General features: G+C 42.1%; 1 protein-coding gene and 1 pseudogene across 5 annotated transcripts in view; one reads left to right on the top strand and one right to left on the bottom strand.

The window, feature by feature from the left end:
- Window positions 1–980: 980 nt before the first annotated feature.
- Window positions 981–13808, bottom strand: LOC119251405 (suppressor of cytokine signaling 5-like; annotated as a pseudogene).
- The window catches only part of SRPK1 (SRSF protein kinase 1), a 53611-nt gene continuing 53418 nt past the window's right edge, over window positions 13725–13917 (top strand). For 4 of the 5 annotated variants that reach the window (XM_037519589.2, XM_037519588.2, XM_037519586.2 and 1 more), the window contains exon 1: window positions 13738–13819. In XM_037519589.2, coding sequence (XP_037375486.1) covers window positions 13807–13819 — 13 coding nt within the window. In that variant the 5' untranslated portion in view covers window positions 13738–13806. Of the gene's footprint in view, window positions 13820–13917 lie in introns of all 5 variants that reach the window. The other variant, XM_037519587.1, reaches the window with a different exon arrangement.

Genomic DNA, 13917 nt, shown 5'->3' with positions numbered 1-13917 from the left:
CAGCAGTGTTTCCAGTCTGTCTGCCTGTTCTGCTCCCCGCTCTGTCTCTGGTGAATCCTCTCACCCTCCTGCACATATGGACTGCACCCTGGTTCTTGTATGCATGAATAAATAAATCTAAAAGAATAAAAAGAAATTTTAAAAAAAAAGAAGCAAATCTAGTTAATATCCATTGGGGACAGAAGAGTTTACCTCCTCTTAACTGTTTCTCATTCTAGCCAGTGAACTTGAAGTTATTGTTTATAATGAAACTTTTTTTAAAAATCCTGTAACTTTGGTGGTAAAGAGAGCCCATCAATTCCATGATCTGAGTATTATTGCATAGTAGATATATTGCAGGCCAAAAGGGAAATACCTATTTAGCAACATCATATGTAATGATTTTTTTAAAATGGTTATAATATTCCAGAAGTTCGATTACAGTAGAGGGGTGAAATAAACCTGGTCATGAATATCAAAATTAAAATTGGGGTTTCACCATTTACTTTGGGCAAGCGGGAATCTGTTGTATTTTTATTAATAATTTATTTCTTTTTATTTATATTTTTTACATCATTGTATATTCCCTGTAAAAACCCTACCACCAATTCACCCATGAACCATCACCATAGTCCCTTGTGCTCTTTCCTCCCCTGTTTTGATCCCTTTGCCTACCTCTCCCTCCCAGAATGTTTCTAATTTATGGTTGCCTGCTAATTTGTTTTTTTATTATAATTTTTTTCTGAGCCCTTAATTGGTTCCCCTATATTCCTCCTATAAGTGAAACCATGCGATATTTTTCTTTTCCTTCTGGCTTATTTCACTGAGCATGATCTCTTCTAGCTCCATCCATGTTGTTGCGAATGGCATTTTATCTTTAAGCGGGGATCTGTTGAAGAGAAAGAAGTTTGCAAAGAGGTAGTAGTCTTCCTGCACAGACTCCCTGAGAAGAAAAGTGCTTAGATTTAAGGACTTCTGCTTTTGTAAAGACACATCACTTCTCAGTAACAGGGACTACCTGTAATCTGAAACAAAGTGGCCGGAAGGCAGTGAATGTAATCAATCTGTGTATGGACTTTCCAACTCTCTGCCTGCAAGTGTGGCATGGCTGTCCCCTGACCTGATATTCCTTCTGTCTCCATGTAAATACAGAGTAATTATGTTCTCTTCTGAGTCACAATCAACTTGTGAAATTGCAGAATTGTCCAAGAGCTAACTTTGGTCATCATTTTTATAAAGGAATGAATAACCTATGTAGTGGCTTCAACTGCATGTATCTGTGCAATGACAGCGGGGTCAGCCCCTTCCATACTAAGCTGCCTTCTCTCTATGTGTATCTCCTTCATCATCTGTAGAAGCCCAGATGGATCAAAATCTGAAAAATGCTGAATGGGTGTTTACCAGGGCTTTATGTTGTTTAATCAAAAGACATTTTTGGACTAAATCTGAGCCAGTAGGAAAAGGGCATTTCTCAAGCATTAATTTGGAAAGGTGGATTTTTCTTGGATTAGAAAAGGAGGGTTTTAACTGCTTCTTGTCAGTGCTTATGGGAAAACACAAGCCACAGTATTCTGCAATCTCTGAATCAGAGAGACCTTTCTGATGAATCTGCTGGAAATGTACATATCACATGCAGAGTTTATACTGAATCACCTCTCTCTCCTTATAAGTCCACTTGCAGTTCTACCAAATTTTTTGCCAGTATCCAATGAACTCTGTGTCTTTGTAGAACAGGAATATTCTTTCTTCTCACCTTATGGAGCATGATGAAATTGGAATCTCTTCTTGCAAGTCTTGTTCTTGGGGCGAATGCATGAATCATTATCTTTTTTGGTGCTTATTTCAACAACCTGAGGAATATCAGTGGTACAATTTTGGTTTATCTTGAAGAAATCATTGAAGGGTTTAATCCTAGTTGTAAGGCAATATTCTCTGAAGGGTCTGCTCTGTTGCTGAGGAACTGAGTCTCCTACACTGATGTGTTTCCTGGACAAACATCTGTTAGTGTTCATGTCCTCATTTTCACTACCATCTCCTCCTTTATGACTGCAGAGATTCTGACACTTGTATTTGAAGTTATTCTGTAACAGGGTGGTCCCCAGGAAAAGGGCAAATTCCAGGTTCCCTGCCCCACCCAAAGGAGGGTGGAGCTAAAGAGAAGAAAGGAAGCTGCAGAGGAGACTGAGGAAGGAAGGAAGCAGGATGGAGCCAGAGGGAGACCTGGAGGAGGCACATGGAGCAGAGAGACATGTGAAGAAGCTGCGCTTGTCTTTTGGTCGTGGACTGGGTGACACAGACGTGGGTGAGAGGCCCAGGGGGAGGATAATAATGGCAGCTTTTATCTTGATTTTGATTTTGCTCTTTTCCTTCCAGACTTGTCTGGTTGTTTCTGATCCTTTTCCGTGGGTCCCCGTTGGAAGGTGTTTTAGACTCGTGGCAGGCTTTGGGGCCTTGCTCTGGGCCAATCCCGTTTGGGTGGACTTTTACCCACGAAGGGATGGGTAACTTTGTTTTTGTTTTGTTTTGTTTTTTAATTATTTATGCATACAAGAGCTGGGATACAGGCCAGAGATGAGGGGTGGTGAGAGGATTCACCAGAGACAGAGTGGGGAGCAGAACAGGCAGACAGATGGAAGACACTGCTGAGGGGAGCAGCGGGCAAGACAGGAGGGGTCTGCTTCTCCATGTGGGTTTCTCCCTGGCCAGCCGGGGATCAAACTTGTGCTGCAGAGGCTGCAGATTGCTTCATAGTGCGGTGCTTAACCCCTTGAGCCACCAGGGAGGCCCAGGATGGGTAACTTTGGATGTTTGATTTAGAAACTATATTCTTTGCCTTTCCTGTATTATTTACTAATTGTATTAAAGTCTCATTAAAGTCTCATTAAAGCCCCATTAAAGTCTCATATGTTTTGTGTTGATGCGGCCGATGGCAGAACCTATTTAGAGTAGGCAGGTTTGCAGGGTCTGGGCTGCCCCTCTCCCTGCCCTGTAACAACTCCACATTTCTACCACTTTATCCACTGATTGTGACCAACAGCAGGTTGAATTTTGGAGGGCTGGAATACCTTTGGAAGGGGTTTGGAAGTTCAGGAACCCTGAAGAAAATGTGTATTTCTTTTGGCTGCAGATACCAATGATATCCTTATCCTGCTCCACCCACTCAAAGTCAAACATTGGTTTTCCTTCCTCCACAGAATCTGACTCGTTGCCATCCTGAGACATCTTATAAATAGTGTGTGGGAGACAGGGCAGCTGAGAAGATCCCCATGAGGTTTCCACTGTGCTTTACCTCTGGGTGCCCCTCTTCTTCAAGGTACGTGTATTTTTATCAATGGCAGTCAGACTGAAATCATAACACTCGTTTATTAACACTTTGTGTGTCAGGCTCTGTTCTGATCACTTAGGAAAGATAACACATTATTCTACACAATAAACCTATGAGGTAGGGCAGTTATTTCCCTGCTGATAAGGAAATGCAAGTATAGGAATGCCCCGCTCCAACTCTGCCACTTTGTCTTCTGGTAAGTATCCGCAGTAGTAGAAGTTTGGAATAAGGTCAGCAGTACAAATTCCTGGCCTACTAAGAGGGGAGGATAATACACCAAAAGGAAAAGATGCAGGATTCCAATGAAGGACAGCTCATATTTGCTTGCAATGATACATACATTTATAAGCATTATTATGCTTTTAATTGTCTAAGACCAAGAGTTTTCTCAAAGACACTACTATTCAATATCGATGTCAGAATTCAAACCTAGGTTGGATGACAAAGATCTGGCCTTTTTCTACTTACTGCTGCTGGATTGGAGGACCTTTTGGTGCCTTTGAACTGAGAAACCCAAATGAATGCACTGGGTATTTATATGTCTCTGCCTCCTCTCCTCATCACCACTGTAGATGACCAGACACCCAGAGTTTTTTATATATTTCCTAACATCTCACTGATAGTCATTGAACATCTACTGGCGCAGGTTTAGACCCTGCAGATACAGCAGTGAACCAAAAACAAACATCTATGACTTTATGGCGCTCTCTTTCCAAGAAGTGGGAGGGCCAGATAAAACAAACAAACATAACCAAAGGCTCCTCCTCCCCCAAAGAATCCTTCTCAGTTTCTCTCCCAGCCAGTATGTAAACCTCTCAGGTGTTCAAACAAAGGGGTATATGGAAATACTGGTACTGGATTGAAAAACTTTAATGAATGGATAATACATCTTTTTGCAAGCCAGATGATTTCCAATCATTTGCTTTTGACAAAGTTGAATAAGGACCTCCTGGAATCACCAGCTGATGGGTTATTAAAATAAGTTTTGATGATTATTATGTGACTTTTAGCACACTGTTTAGAAGGAATTCCAAATGATCTGCTTTTGGAATAGCAGAAGCCTTTCCATTCCCATCTACTTACTTTATGTGAGTAAGTATTTTAGTCATTCCAACAAAACAAGAATAGAATGGTGTAGACCTTGTTGACAAAAATCACCTATATTGCACCAATATACATTTGCAATAAAATTTCATTTATCAAAAAATGATGCTATATGTTATTTACATTCATCATGCAATAATAAAAATATTTGCAATGACAGGTTAGAAAGTTTTTAAAAGATTATGATCTCAGAAAATGTTTTTGCAAATTAAATGTCAATGCAAATGCATATTTATGTAGTAGAGAACTATGATAAGATGATCAGCTTCAAGCATAAAATTATAATACCTCACAACTTCTGTGAGAGTAAAATGAAATAAAAATACAAGTTCAAGGAGAAAAAGGAGTAACTTGAAATTTCTTATAGTTAAAGTGATTTGACTTTTTTATATACAGAAGTTGTTGATGGCAGGTATCAAATTGCTGTAGTGTTTCTAGTGGGAATACAAACAGGTCCAGCCACTATAGAAAGCTGTGTGGAGTTTTCCTCAAAACACTAAAAATGGATCTACCATATGATCCAGTGATTCCACTACTAGGAATCTACCCAAAGGACACAAAAACACTATTTGAAAGGAAATCTGCACTCCTATGTTTACTGCAGCACTATTTACAATAGGCAAGACATGGAAACAATCTAAATGTTCCAAAACAGATGCGTGGATGAAGGTGTGGGGTGTGTGCGTGTGTGTGTACATATACATACATACATACATACATACATACATATATATATATATATATATATATATATATATAGGAATACTAACCAGTAATCAAAAAAGATAAACCCATGACATTTGCAGTAACATGGTTGGAGCTGGAGTGGATTATGCTAAGTGAAATAAGTCAGAAGGAAAAGGGGAAGTATTGGATAGTTTCATTTATAGGTGGAATTCAGTGAAATCGAACAAAGGGTCAGGAAAAAAATAAAACATGCAAACTAGCCATAGATCGGAGGCACACAGCAGGGAAGAGGGAGAGAGAGGGGCCGAGGCAGGGGAGGGAAGAGCACAAGGGACTATGGTGAGGGTTCACAGGGGCTCTGGTGGTGGGAGAACTATGGGGTTGATACCTGAAGGGAGAAACCAATTATTGTACAAAAATGAATAACAATGTAAGGAAATAAATAGTTTTAAAATTAAAATAAAATAATAAAACTTAATATCATTTTATAGGAAAGTTTGATACATTGTTTATATAGTAATATGCAGGGAAAACCCAAGTTGCTATAATGTTTCAATTCAAAATTGTAACACTTTTGTTATGGATTTCTTTTTCAATTTGTGTGCCTTCCTTTTAATTTTCTTTGCCTTGTGACCCTGGCTAGAATATCTAGGATAGAAATGGTAAGAAATGGGTATCCTCATCTTGTTCTTAGTCTTGGGGGAAAGGCATTCAGTCTTTCACTATTAATATGATGTTAGCTGTGGATTTTTTCATAAATAACCTTTATTGGATTGAGGAAGTGCACTTCTATTTCTAATATATTGAGTCTTTACATGGGGGGGTAGTTCTAAAGGTTATTTGACTAAGAGAGCAAAGTGTTTGCAAGCTCAAGTTCAAGTTGTGTAGATGCTTTGTCCCTGCTGTGCACACAGCACCAAGCACAGTGAGCCCACAGAAGAGCCTAAATAAACATTTGTGGAGCAAACTGTCTCCCAAATCCCCCCTTACATTTTACAGTTTTTCCCACATACAATGATGTCTTCTCTGGTTGGATTTTCTTCCTTCTCTTCTGTTCTCAGCTGGTCCCTATTCAGATTTTCCAATGCTGTTCAGCTGTCCTTCCATTCAAATACCTCTTTCCTCACCCTTCTCAAATCCTGGGCTGAGTGGGCCTCTTTCTGTGCTATGTGGTACTTTGTGCATCTACCACTGGCCATTGTGCTTATTTATTCATGTATCCATCCCCACCCCCCCTAAAATAGATAGGCCATATGTACATGGTAAAGAGTATGGATTGAGGGGTCTCCCTGGTGGTACAAGGGGTTAAGTTGCAGCACTGTGAAGCTATCCACAGCCACTGCAGCACGGGTTCAATCCCCAGCCGGGAGGTGGCCCACGTGGCACAGCAGACCTCTCCTGTCTTGCTCACTGCTCCCCTCAGCAGTGTATTTCAGTAGATCTGCCTGTTTTGCTCCCAACTTTGTCTCTGGTGAATCCTCTCACTGCTCCCCCCAACCCCCACACCTCTAGTGGTTTTTAAAGATGCTTCTAAAAAAAAAAAAAGGCATCGAGGCTCTAAGACTCCGCCTTTACCCACCTACCCAGATCCATAGAGAACCTGCTCTCTGCCTTGCTGGCACTACAGACATGATAAGACCTCTCTTACAGAGTTGCTTGAGGGTTGAGGGACAACAGTGTCCAGTAAAAATATGATTAGCATATAAAAGTTAGCTATGAAGTCTTATAGGGCAAGGCCTGTGCCTTTTTCCTCTCTGCTTTTTGAAGCACTTGGTCCAATGCTGGGCCCGCAGTGGGTACTCAATGTATGTTTGTCAGGAGGGTGAGCATGGTGGCAAGTATTTGAAAGAAGGAAAAGAAAAATGGATTCAATATTGCATACCAGGTAGAAATCAGGACTCACACATGTAAACCATGTTGCCCATTCTAAATTGTCACCTTAAAACATTTTGGCATTCATCCTTGGAAAGTAGGCAAGGGAATAATATTTTAGGTAAGGATGTTTAAGAAAGCTCTTCTAGTACTTCCAGAACCTTAGATAGGATCCAACTTGCTCCTATTTTGACAATTCACAAAGAGGAGACACGCTGTGAAACTTTCCAACTATTCCCCTATCTCTGGACTCCCAGATTACTTCTATCTTCTTTTTAATACTGGCACTTTCCAAAAAGTGAATCTACTTTCCAAAATAAAATATGTGGGCATATTAAAACTTCCGGCAAAGAAAGGATGACTTCTGTCAGTGTAAGGTACTTGAAGTTATACCCAGGTACAGGTAGCAGTCTTTAAAAAAAAAAAATTTAGGGCCTCCCCTGGTGGCGCAGGGGTTGAGCGCTGGGCTGCAAAGCTGCCCGCAGCCTCTGCAGTGCCAGTTCTATCCCCAGCCACCGGTGAGGGTCCCACATGGCACGCAGACCTCTCCTGCTGAGCCTGCTGCTCCCCTCAGCAGTGTGTTTCATCAGTCTGCCTGCTCTGCTCCCCACTCTGGCTCTGGTGAATTCTCGCATCCTCCCGCACTTCGGACTGTACCCAGTGCTTGTATAAATAAATAAATAAATCTTTTAAAAATAAATAAATAAAAATTAAAAAATAATTTATTTATATATATTTTACATCATTGTTAATTTTGTTTTGCAATGTTTGCTTTTTTGTCTCAGGTGCAGTCTCCGCAGAATTCCCACCACCAATGCACCCATGCACTATCACTATAGTCCCTTGTGTTCTTCCCACCCTCATCTGGATCCCTCTTCCTCCTCCTCACTTGCATAATGTCCCTGATTTATAGTTCTCTATTTATTTTTGTTTTGTTTTGTGTTTTTTATTGTTATTATTTTTTTGCCTGATCCCTTATTTGGTTCCCCTATACTCCTTCTGTAAGTGAAACCATCTGATATTTTTCCTTCTCCTTTTGGCTTGTTTCATTGAGCATAATTCCTTCTACCTCCATCCATGTTGCTGCGAATGTCATGAGTTTATCTTTTTTGATTGCTGAATAGCATTCCATTGTGTATATGTACCACATCTTGTTGATCCAGTCATCTATTTTTGGGCATTTGGGTGGTTTCCTAGTCTTACCTATCATAAATAGTGCTGCAACAAACATAGGCATGCAGGTATTCTTTTGAATTAATGTTTTTGTGCCCTTTGGGTAGATACTTAGGAGTGGAATTGCTGGGTCATACAGTAGTTCCATTTTTAGTAGTCCGAAGAAACTCCACACAGCTTTCCATAGTGGCTGGACCAGTTTGCTTTCCCATCAGCAGTGTAGGAGAGTTCCTTTTTCTCCACATCCTTAGCAACATTTGTTGTTGCTCAGCTAGCATTCTAATCATCAATTCCCATGCCAGGAGTGGCTAGCAAACATTCCAATCAAAGGTATCTTCCACAAAATGGTACAGACTGGTTGAAAAGCACAAATTTCGCCAATGACTTAGCTCTTTTATAACATCCATTAGATAAACGAACAAGCAACTTGTTTCACCAGTGAAAACCTGTTTCTGAAGACACTTCTGGCACTGATCAGGACTGGAGCAGCATAACAAAGGAAGATTCCATCTCTGGTGGCCTGATGGCCATGCTGTAATGCAGTGACAGACCCTGCCTCTGGGATATTTGTGACCCCACCTTGAATAAATCTTGCATTCATGCTGTGGCCTGAGCATCCAAATGGACAGCAAGAACTCAAAGAATTTAAAAAGGTCATAGGAGCTGTTTTCTGCCTGCCTGCTAATGAATTTTTTAACAAATATTAGGTGTATAGCAGTTTTTAGTCTGAAACTTGTTTTCCTTAGATACCAGGAAAGAGAATGGAGGTCAGGCAAATCTTCACTACTTCAAACTTCTCTGGCTGATTATCAACCAAAAAAAAAAAGAATGGACATGATCAACTTAGGCCAGTTTGCAACACCTTCTGCTTCCCCAGAGCATTTCCTGGGAGCAGAGCAAGGGCCTTACCTGCCACCAGAGCACCAATCTCTGTATCTCCTTGTGCAACAGGGTGGTCCCCAGGAAAGGGGGAGGTTCCCTGCCCCACCCAAGGGAGGGTGGAGCTGAGCAGGAAGAAGAGAAGCTGAAGAAGAGACTGAGGAAGGAAGCAGGATGGAGCCAGAAGGAGACCTGGAGGAGGTGCATGGAGCCTAGAGACACATGAAGAAACCGCGCTTGTCTTTTGGTTGTGGACTGGGTGACACAGATGTGGGTGAGACCCATAGGGAGGTGACAATGGCAGCTTTTATCTTAATGTTGATTTTGCTCTTTTCCTTCCGGGCTTGTCTGCTTGTTTCTGACCCTTTGCTGTGGGTCCCCACTGGAAGATGCTTTAGACTTGTGGCAGGCCTTGGGGCCTTGTTCTGGGTCAATCCCATATGGATGGACTTTTACCCACAAGGGGACGGGTAACTTTGGGTGCTTCATTTAGAAACTAGACTCTTTGCCTTACCTGTATTGTTTCCTAGTTTTATTAAAGATCCTTCCCATTAGTCTCATGTGTTTTGTGTTGATGCGGCGGATGGCAGAACCCATTTAGAATAGGCAGGTTTGCGGGGTTTGGGCTGCCCCTCTTCCTGTCCTATAACACTTGTTGCTAGAGAACCCTCCCACCAGCTTCCTCCAACCTTCATGCTTTGGCCAGAGCACCCTAGGAACAGAGTTGAGAATGCAAAAAACTGACATAGTTTTCCACCCACCAAGACAAGGCCTTTATTCTTTTATCTCCTCCTCTTCTCCCCCCAACTCTTTATTCCAGTATAATTTCACTGTGAAGCTTACACTTCACAATGAAGAAGAACAAAACCAGAAAGGGGCTGTCTCCAAACAGCTTCTGCTCTCAAGTCCCTCCAGGGATCTGGAAGCCTCAGAAGCTGACTTATTTAGAAATTGCTAGCTGCTTTGGGTGCGTCCTGCAGACTGCTCAGACAGGCTGTGCTGGATATGCTCTGATTGCCCCTCCAGATTCACCCTCCGCCCTCCCCACCCTGCTTTGTGTTCTGGGAAGCTAACTTAGATGAACTGTGACACCCAGACACTCATGCCTTCTAACTTCCACTTTGTTTTGTCAATGGGAGGAACTAGCTTGAAAAGATGAGAAGAGAAAGAAGTGGGATATTTTTTTCTCTGCTGGCAATAGTTATCTCTTTATCAAAGGGCACAGCTCCTGTTTAGGTAGCACTTTTTAGTGCTATAGATGTTATGAGTTTGACATATTGGATATAAGAAGATATATTGGAGTCCCCAAAAGATATATTAGAATCCTAACCCCCAATAACTTAGAACATGACCTTAAGTGAGGTAGGGTCTTTAAAGTGGTAATCAAGTTAAAATGAGATTAGAATGAGCCCTAATCCAATATGACTGGTGTCCTTACTAAAAGAGGAAATTTGGACACAGGGATTCAAGCCTAGAGGGAAAATGATGTGAAGAGACACAGAAAAGACAGTCATCTACAAGCCAAGGAAAGAGGACAGATTCTCCCTCACAGTCCTCAGAAGGAGCAAATCCTGCTGAAACCTGATTTTGAAGTCTAGCCTCCAGAACTGTGAGAAAAAAAATTTGTTGTTTCAGCCACCCAGTTTCTGTTACTTTGTTATGGCAACTGGAGAAACTAATACAAGCTCTCTTGTGTTCTGGTAATGTCTCTTTGTCCTTGTTCCTTGGGTCTAGGGGTTGTAAAGTCTCCTGCTATTGCTGAACCCTGGATACTTCACCATTCTTTGGTTTCCCTTAACCCCTTCTACACTTCAGTCCCTTCATTCAATTCTCATATTTTATTCTGTTGTATGTGCCACATGCTTGCTGATGCTCAAACCAAGACTATAATTATATTTTCCTAATATACTTTGCTAAATTGTCACAAATAAAGTTCTGTCAGGGTTCTCCAACTATGCAGACGTGTACTGGAAATAAATCTTATTCAAAACAAAACATCTGAAATATTTTCACTTGCTCTTTTGTCCACGTAGGGGGAGTACTACTTCAAATTTAATTCAAATCAAAACTGGACAAAATGTAAGCGTCTGTGATAATCAAGCAGGAAATGTTGGGTATGATGAAACATGTGTCCTAAATGCTAAATGACTAGATTTCAAAAATTTCAAAGGCATGTTAGGGAAGATCCCAGGGAAGTCTTAAAAAGTAAGCTAGCTCAAGAGGAATGGGATCTTTTCAAAAATTAAATCCTGACAGTATCCATGAATAATGAAAAATACTGTGGCTCATGTTCTCTGAATAATTTCACTTTTAGAAGAATTTGCAGAAAAACAATTGTGGCAAGGGGCATACATGTTATTGAGAATGTATATCAAAGAATGGTTACTTATAAGAATAATTTCCAAAAGGGTAAAATCTAGTACAGGCCAAGTTCTATGAAATGGGTGGAGGGGGCGGAGTGATTTTTAAAGTTACATTTAAATCAAGAAGTGCAAAAAAAAAAAAAAAAGGTATAGATTTAAAATAGGGAGGAAAACAAAGTAACTTCTATGAACAATTATAGATATCCTAGAAAATATGTGGGGAAATCTAAGCATTTTGGGCAATGGAGAAATAAAAAAGGAAAAGTGGTCACTTCTCAGAACTCATTCTGGTGAACTTGACATTGATTCTTGAAAAATTCTCAAATGAGTTATTAAATGGATGGTTAGTAAGCTCTTAGAGAGAGAAGCAATTGTCACACAGAGTTAGAACAAGCATGACCAATTCATGCTGCACAAAAGATTTCTATTTTGATGGATTTGCACTAAACCATTCGAGTTTTAGCGTAGTCCTCATATTAACATCCTCCATGTTTTCTCTCTCTCGTCCATACCTTTCTCATGAACTAAATATCCTTCATTCTTAGTTTAGACAAATATTTGAGCATCTCGTAAGTGCTGGGCGCTGAGGCTACATCAAGGAAACCCCAAACAGGGAACTAATCTCAGAGTTTATTTTGGGGTGGGAGCACTTTCCTAATTTTGCAGTCACCATGCTCTTCTACCTCGTCTAGTCCACATGTGATTTCCTCAAGCTAGCAGCATCCTCAGTCTCTAGGGCTTCACTGACCCAACTCTCATTGTTTGCAGGTATAGAGTGGAGTGGAAACTGTCTTGCTGTCTTCCTTGGTCAACAGGTGCTGGTCTCTTTTGTAATGTACCCAGAAATGCTATCATTCAGGTTCTATGCAAGCTATTAATTACCTAAATTTCAAATTTAGCAGACCTACCTTTCCAGCCTCACATTCCACTTCATCCTTTCAGTCATTACCAGCCCCAGCCCTGCCCAGAAGTTTCTGAGTCTATGCCTTTTTGTTCATTCAGGAATGCCTGACATCTCCTTCTCCACCTGTGGAAACCCTACCCATTTCTCAAGACACATCTCAAAATTTGCCTCCTCCCAGTCTGGACTTAATCAGTTTGCTCAATAAATCCCATCCAGGTCCCCACGTTAGACATGCACACTACTGTTGTGTTTTCCTCTTCTTTTCTCAGGCGATTACTTGTCTTGTCTTCTCCACTGGACAAGAGCCTTCAGAGATTCCACCCCGTGCAGCTGCAATACTTTACAACTCAGGCTGGCAAACTAAAGCTTGAGCTAAGAATGGTTTAAAAGGGAAGGCGGGGTGGGGGGTGGGGTACAGGAGGATCAATAGAAGAATATTTTGGGACGCAAGAAAATGACATGAATCTAAAATTCAGGGTCCATACGTAAAAGTTTATTGTAACACAGACAGCCCAAGTTTTCTGATGACTGCTTCTGAGCTACAGGGGCTAAGCGGAGAGAGCAAGCTGATGGCCCACAAGCCTTGATGTTTACTACATCACTCTTGCAGAAAAGCTTTACTAACTCTGCTTTGCAATAAGGATTTGATCATTGCGTACCAAATTCTAAGTACGAATTCTCCTGAGTACATGTCCCCTTCAAATTTTATATTTGTATACTGGAGATAACTATCTTGCCTTTAAATTGTTATGAACATCCAATAAAATAACACACTTCTGAAAGTATGAAGATACCCCTTTAAACAAAAATCACTTATTATGTACTGAAAAGATGATCAAGTGGGGAAATGAGGAAACATTTCTCATTTTTATTCTCCCTCTTCCTCCCTTGAGGGTCCTTATTTAAACTAGAACTGTTAAGAGAAACTTCACTTTTGAAGTTGTCGCTCTTAATGGCACATGCGGTCACAGGTTCCTTCCTTCCAGTCTTTCTTTTGTGTTGCCCCCACTTCCGTTCCTCCCGCCCCCCCATTTTCTGTGTATAATATCTCAATTGGTCCTCACAATAGTTCAGCCACGGAACTGGGACACGCCTGATTAATCCATTTTACAGACCAGGAAACTAAAACCAAGACTGCTGTTGGCTGCCGACTCTGAGGCAACACGCGGGGAGCCCTCAACACCACACTCCTCCTTGCTAAGAGGCAGCCGCCGGGCAAGCGGAGCAAACCCGACCTCGCCAGGCCCACGCGCTCGGCTCCCAGACACCCCCTCAGCATTCACCGTCCGAATTTCCCATTCCCCCAGCCCCGGCCCCGGCCGGCCCCTCCCCCAACCCCACTGCCCCCTTCCCGCGAGCAGGTGGTAGGCGCCACGCTCAGCACGCATGCGCGCCGTCGCGGGGGCGGGGCGGGGCGGGCGCTGGGGGCGGGGTGTGCGCGGGCTTGATTTGGGGCCGCGGCGGGAGCCAGAGCCGCCGCCACTCGAGTGCGCAGGCGCCAGGCGGTTACCGGTCTCGCCATGGAGCGGAAAGGTGAGCTGTAGAGCGGCCTCCGCCACGAGGGGCAACGGCCGCCGGGGCGAGGCCCGGGTCTGCGCCGGGGGTTCCCCTAACCGCCGCAGTCGGGGCCC

The sequence above is a fragment of the Talpa occidentalis genome, unplaced genomic scaffold (genome assembly GCF_014898055.3).
Source record: "Talpa occidentalis isolate TD23 unplaced genomic scaffold, MPIMG_talOcc4v2.1 talOcc4.2, whole genome shotgun sequence".
In the NCBI taxonomy this organism is placed as follows: Eukaryota; Metazoa; Chordata; class Mammalia; order Eulipotyphla; family Talpidae; genus Talpa; species Talpa occidentalis.
This window is presented reverse-complemented; position numbering and strand designations above follow the sequence as displayed.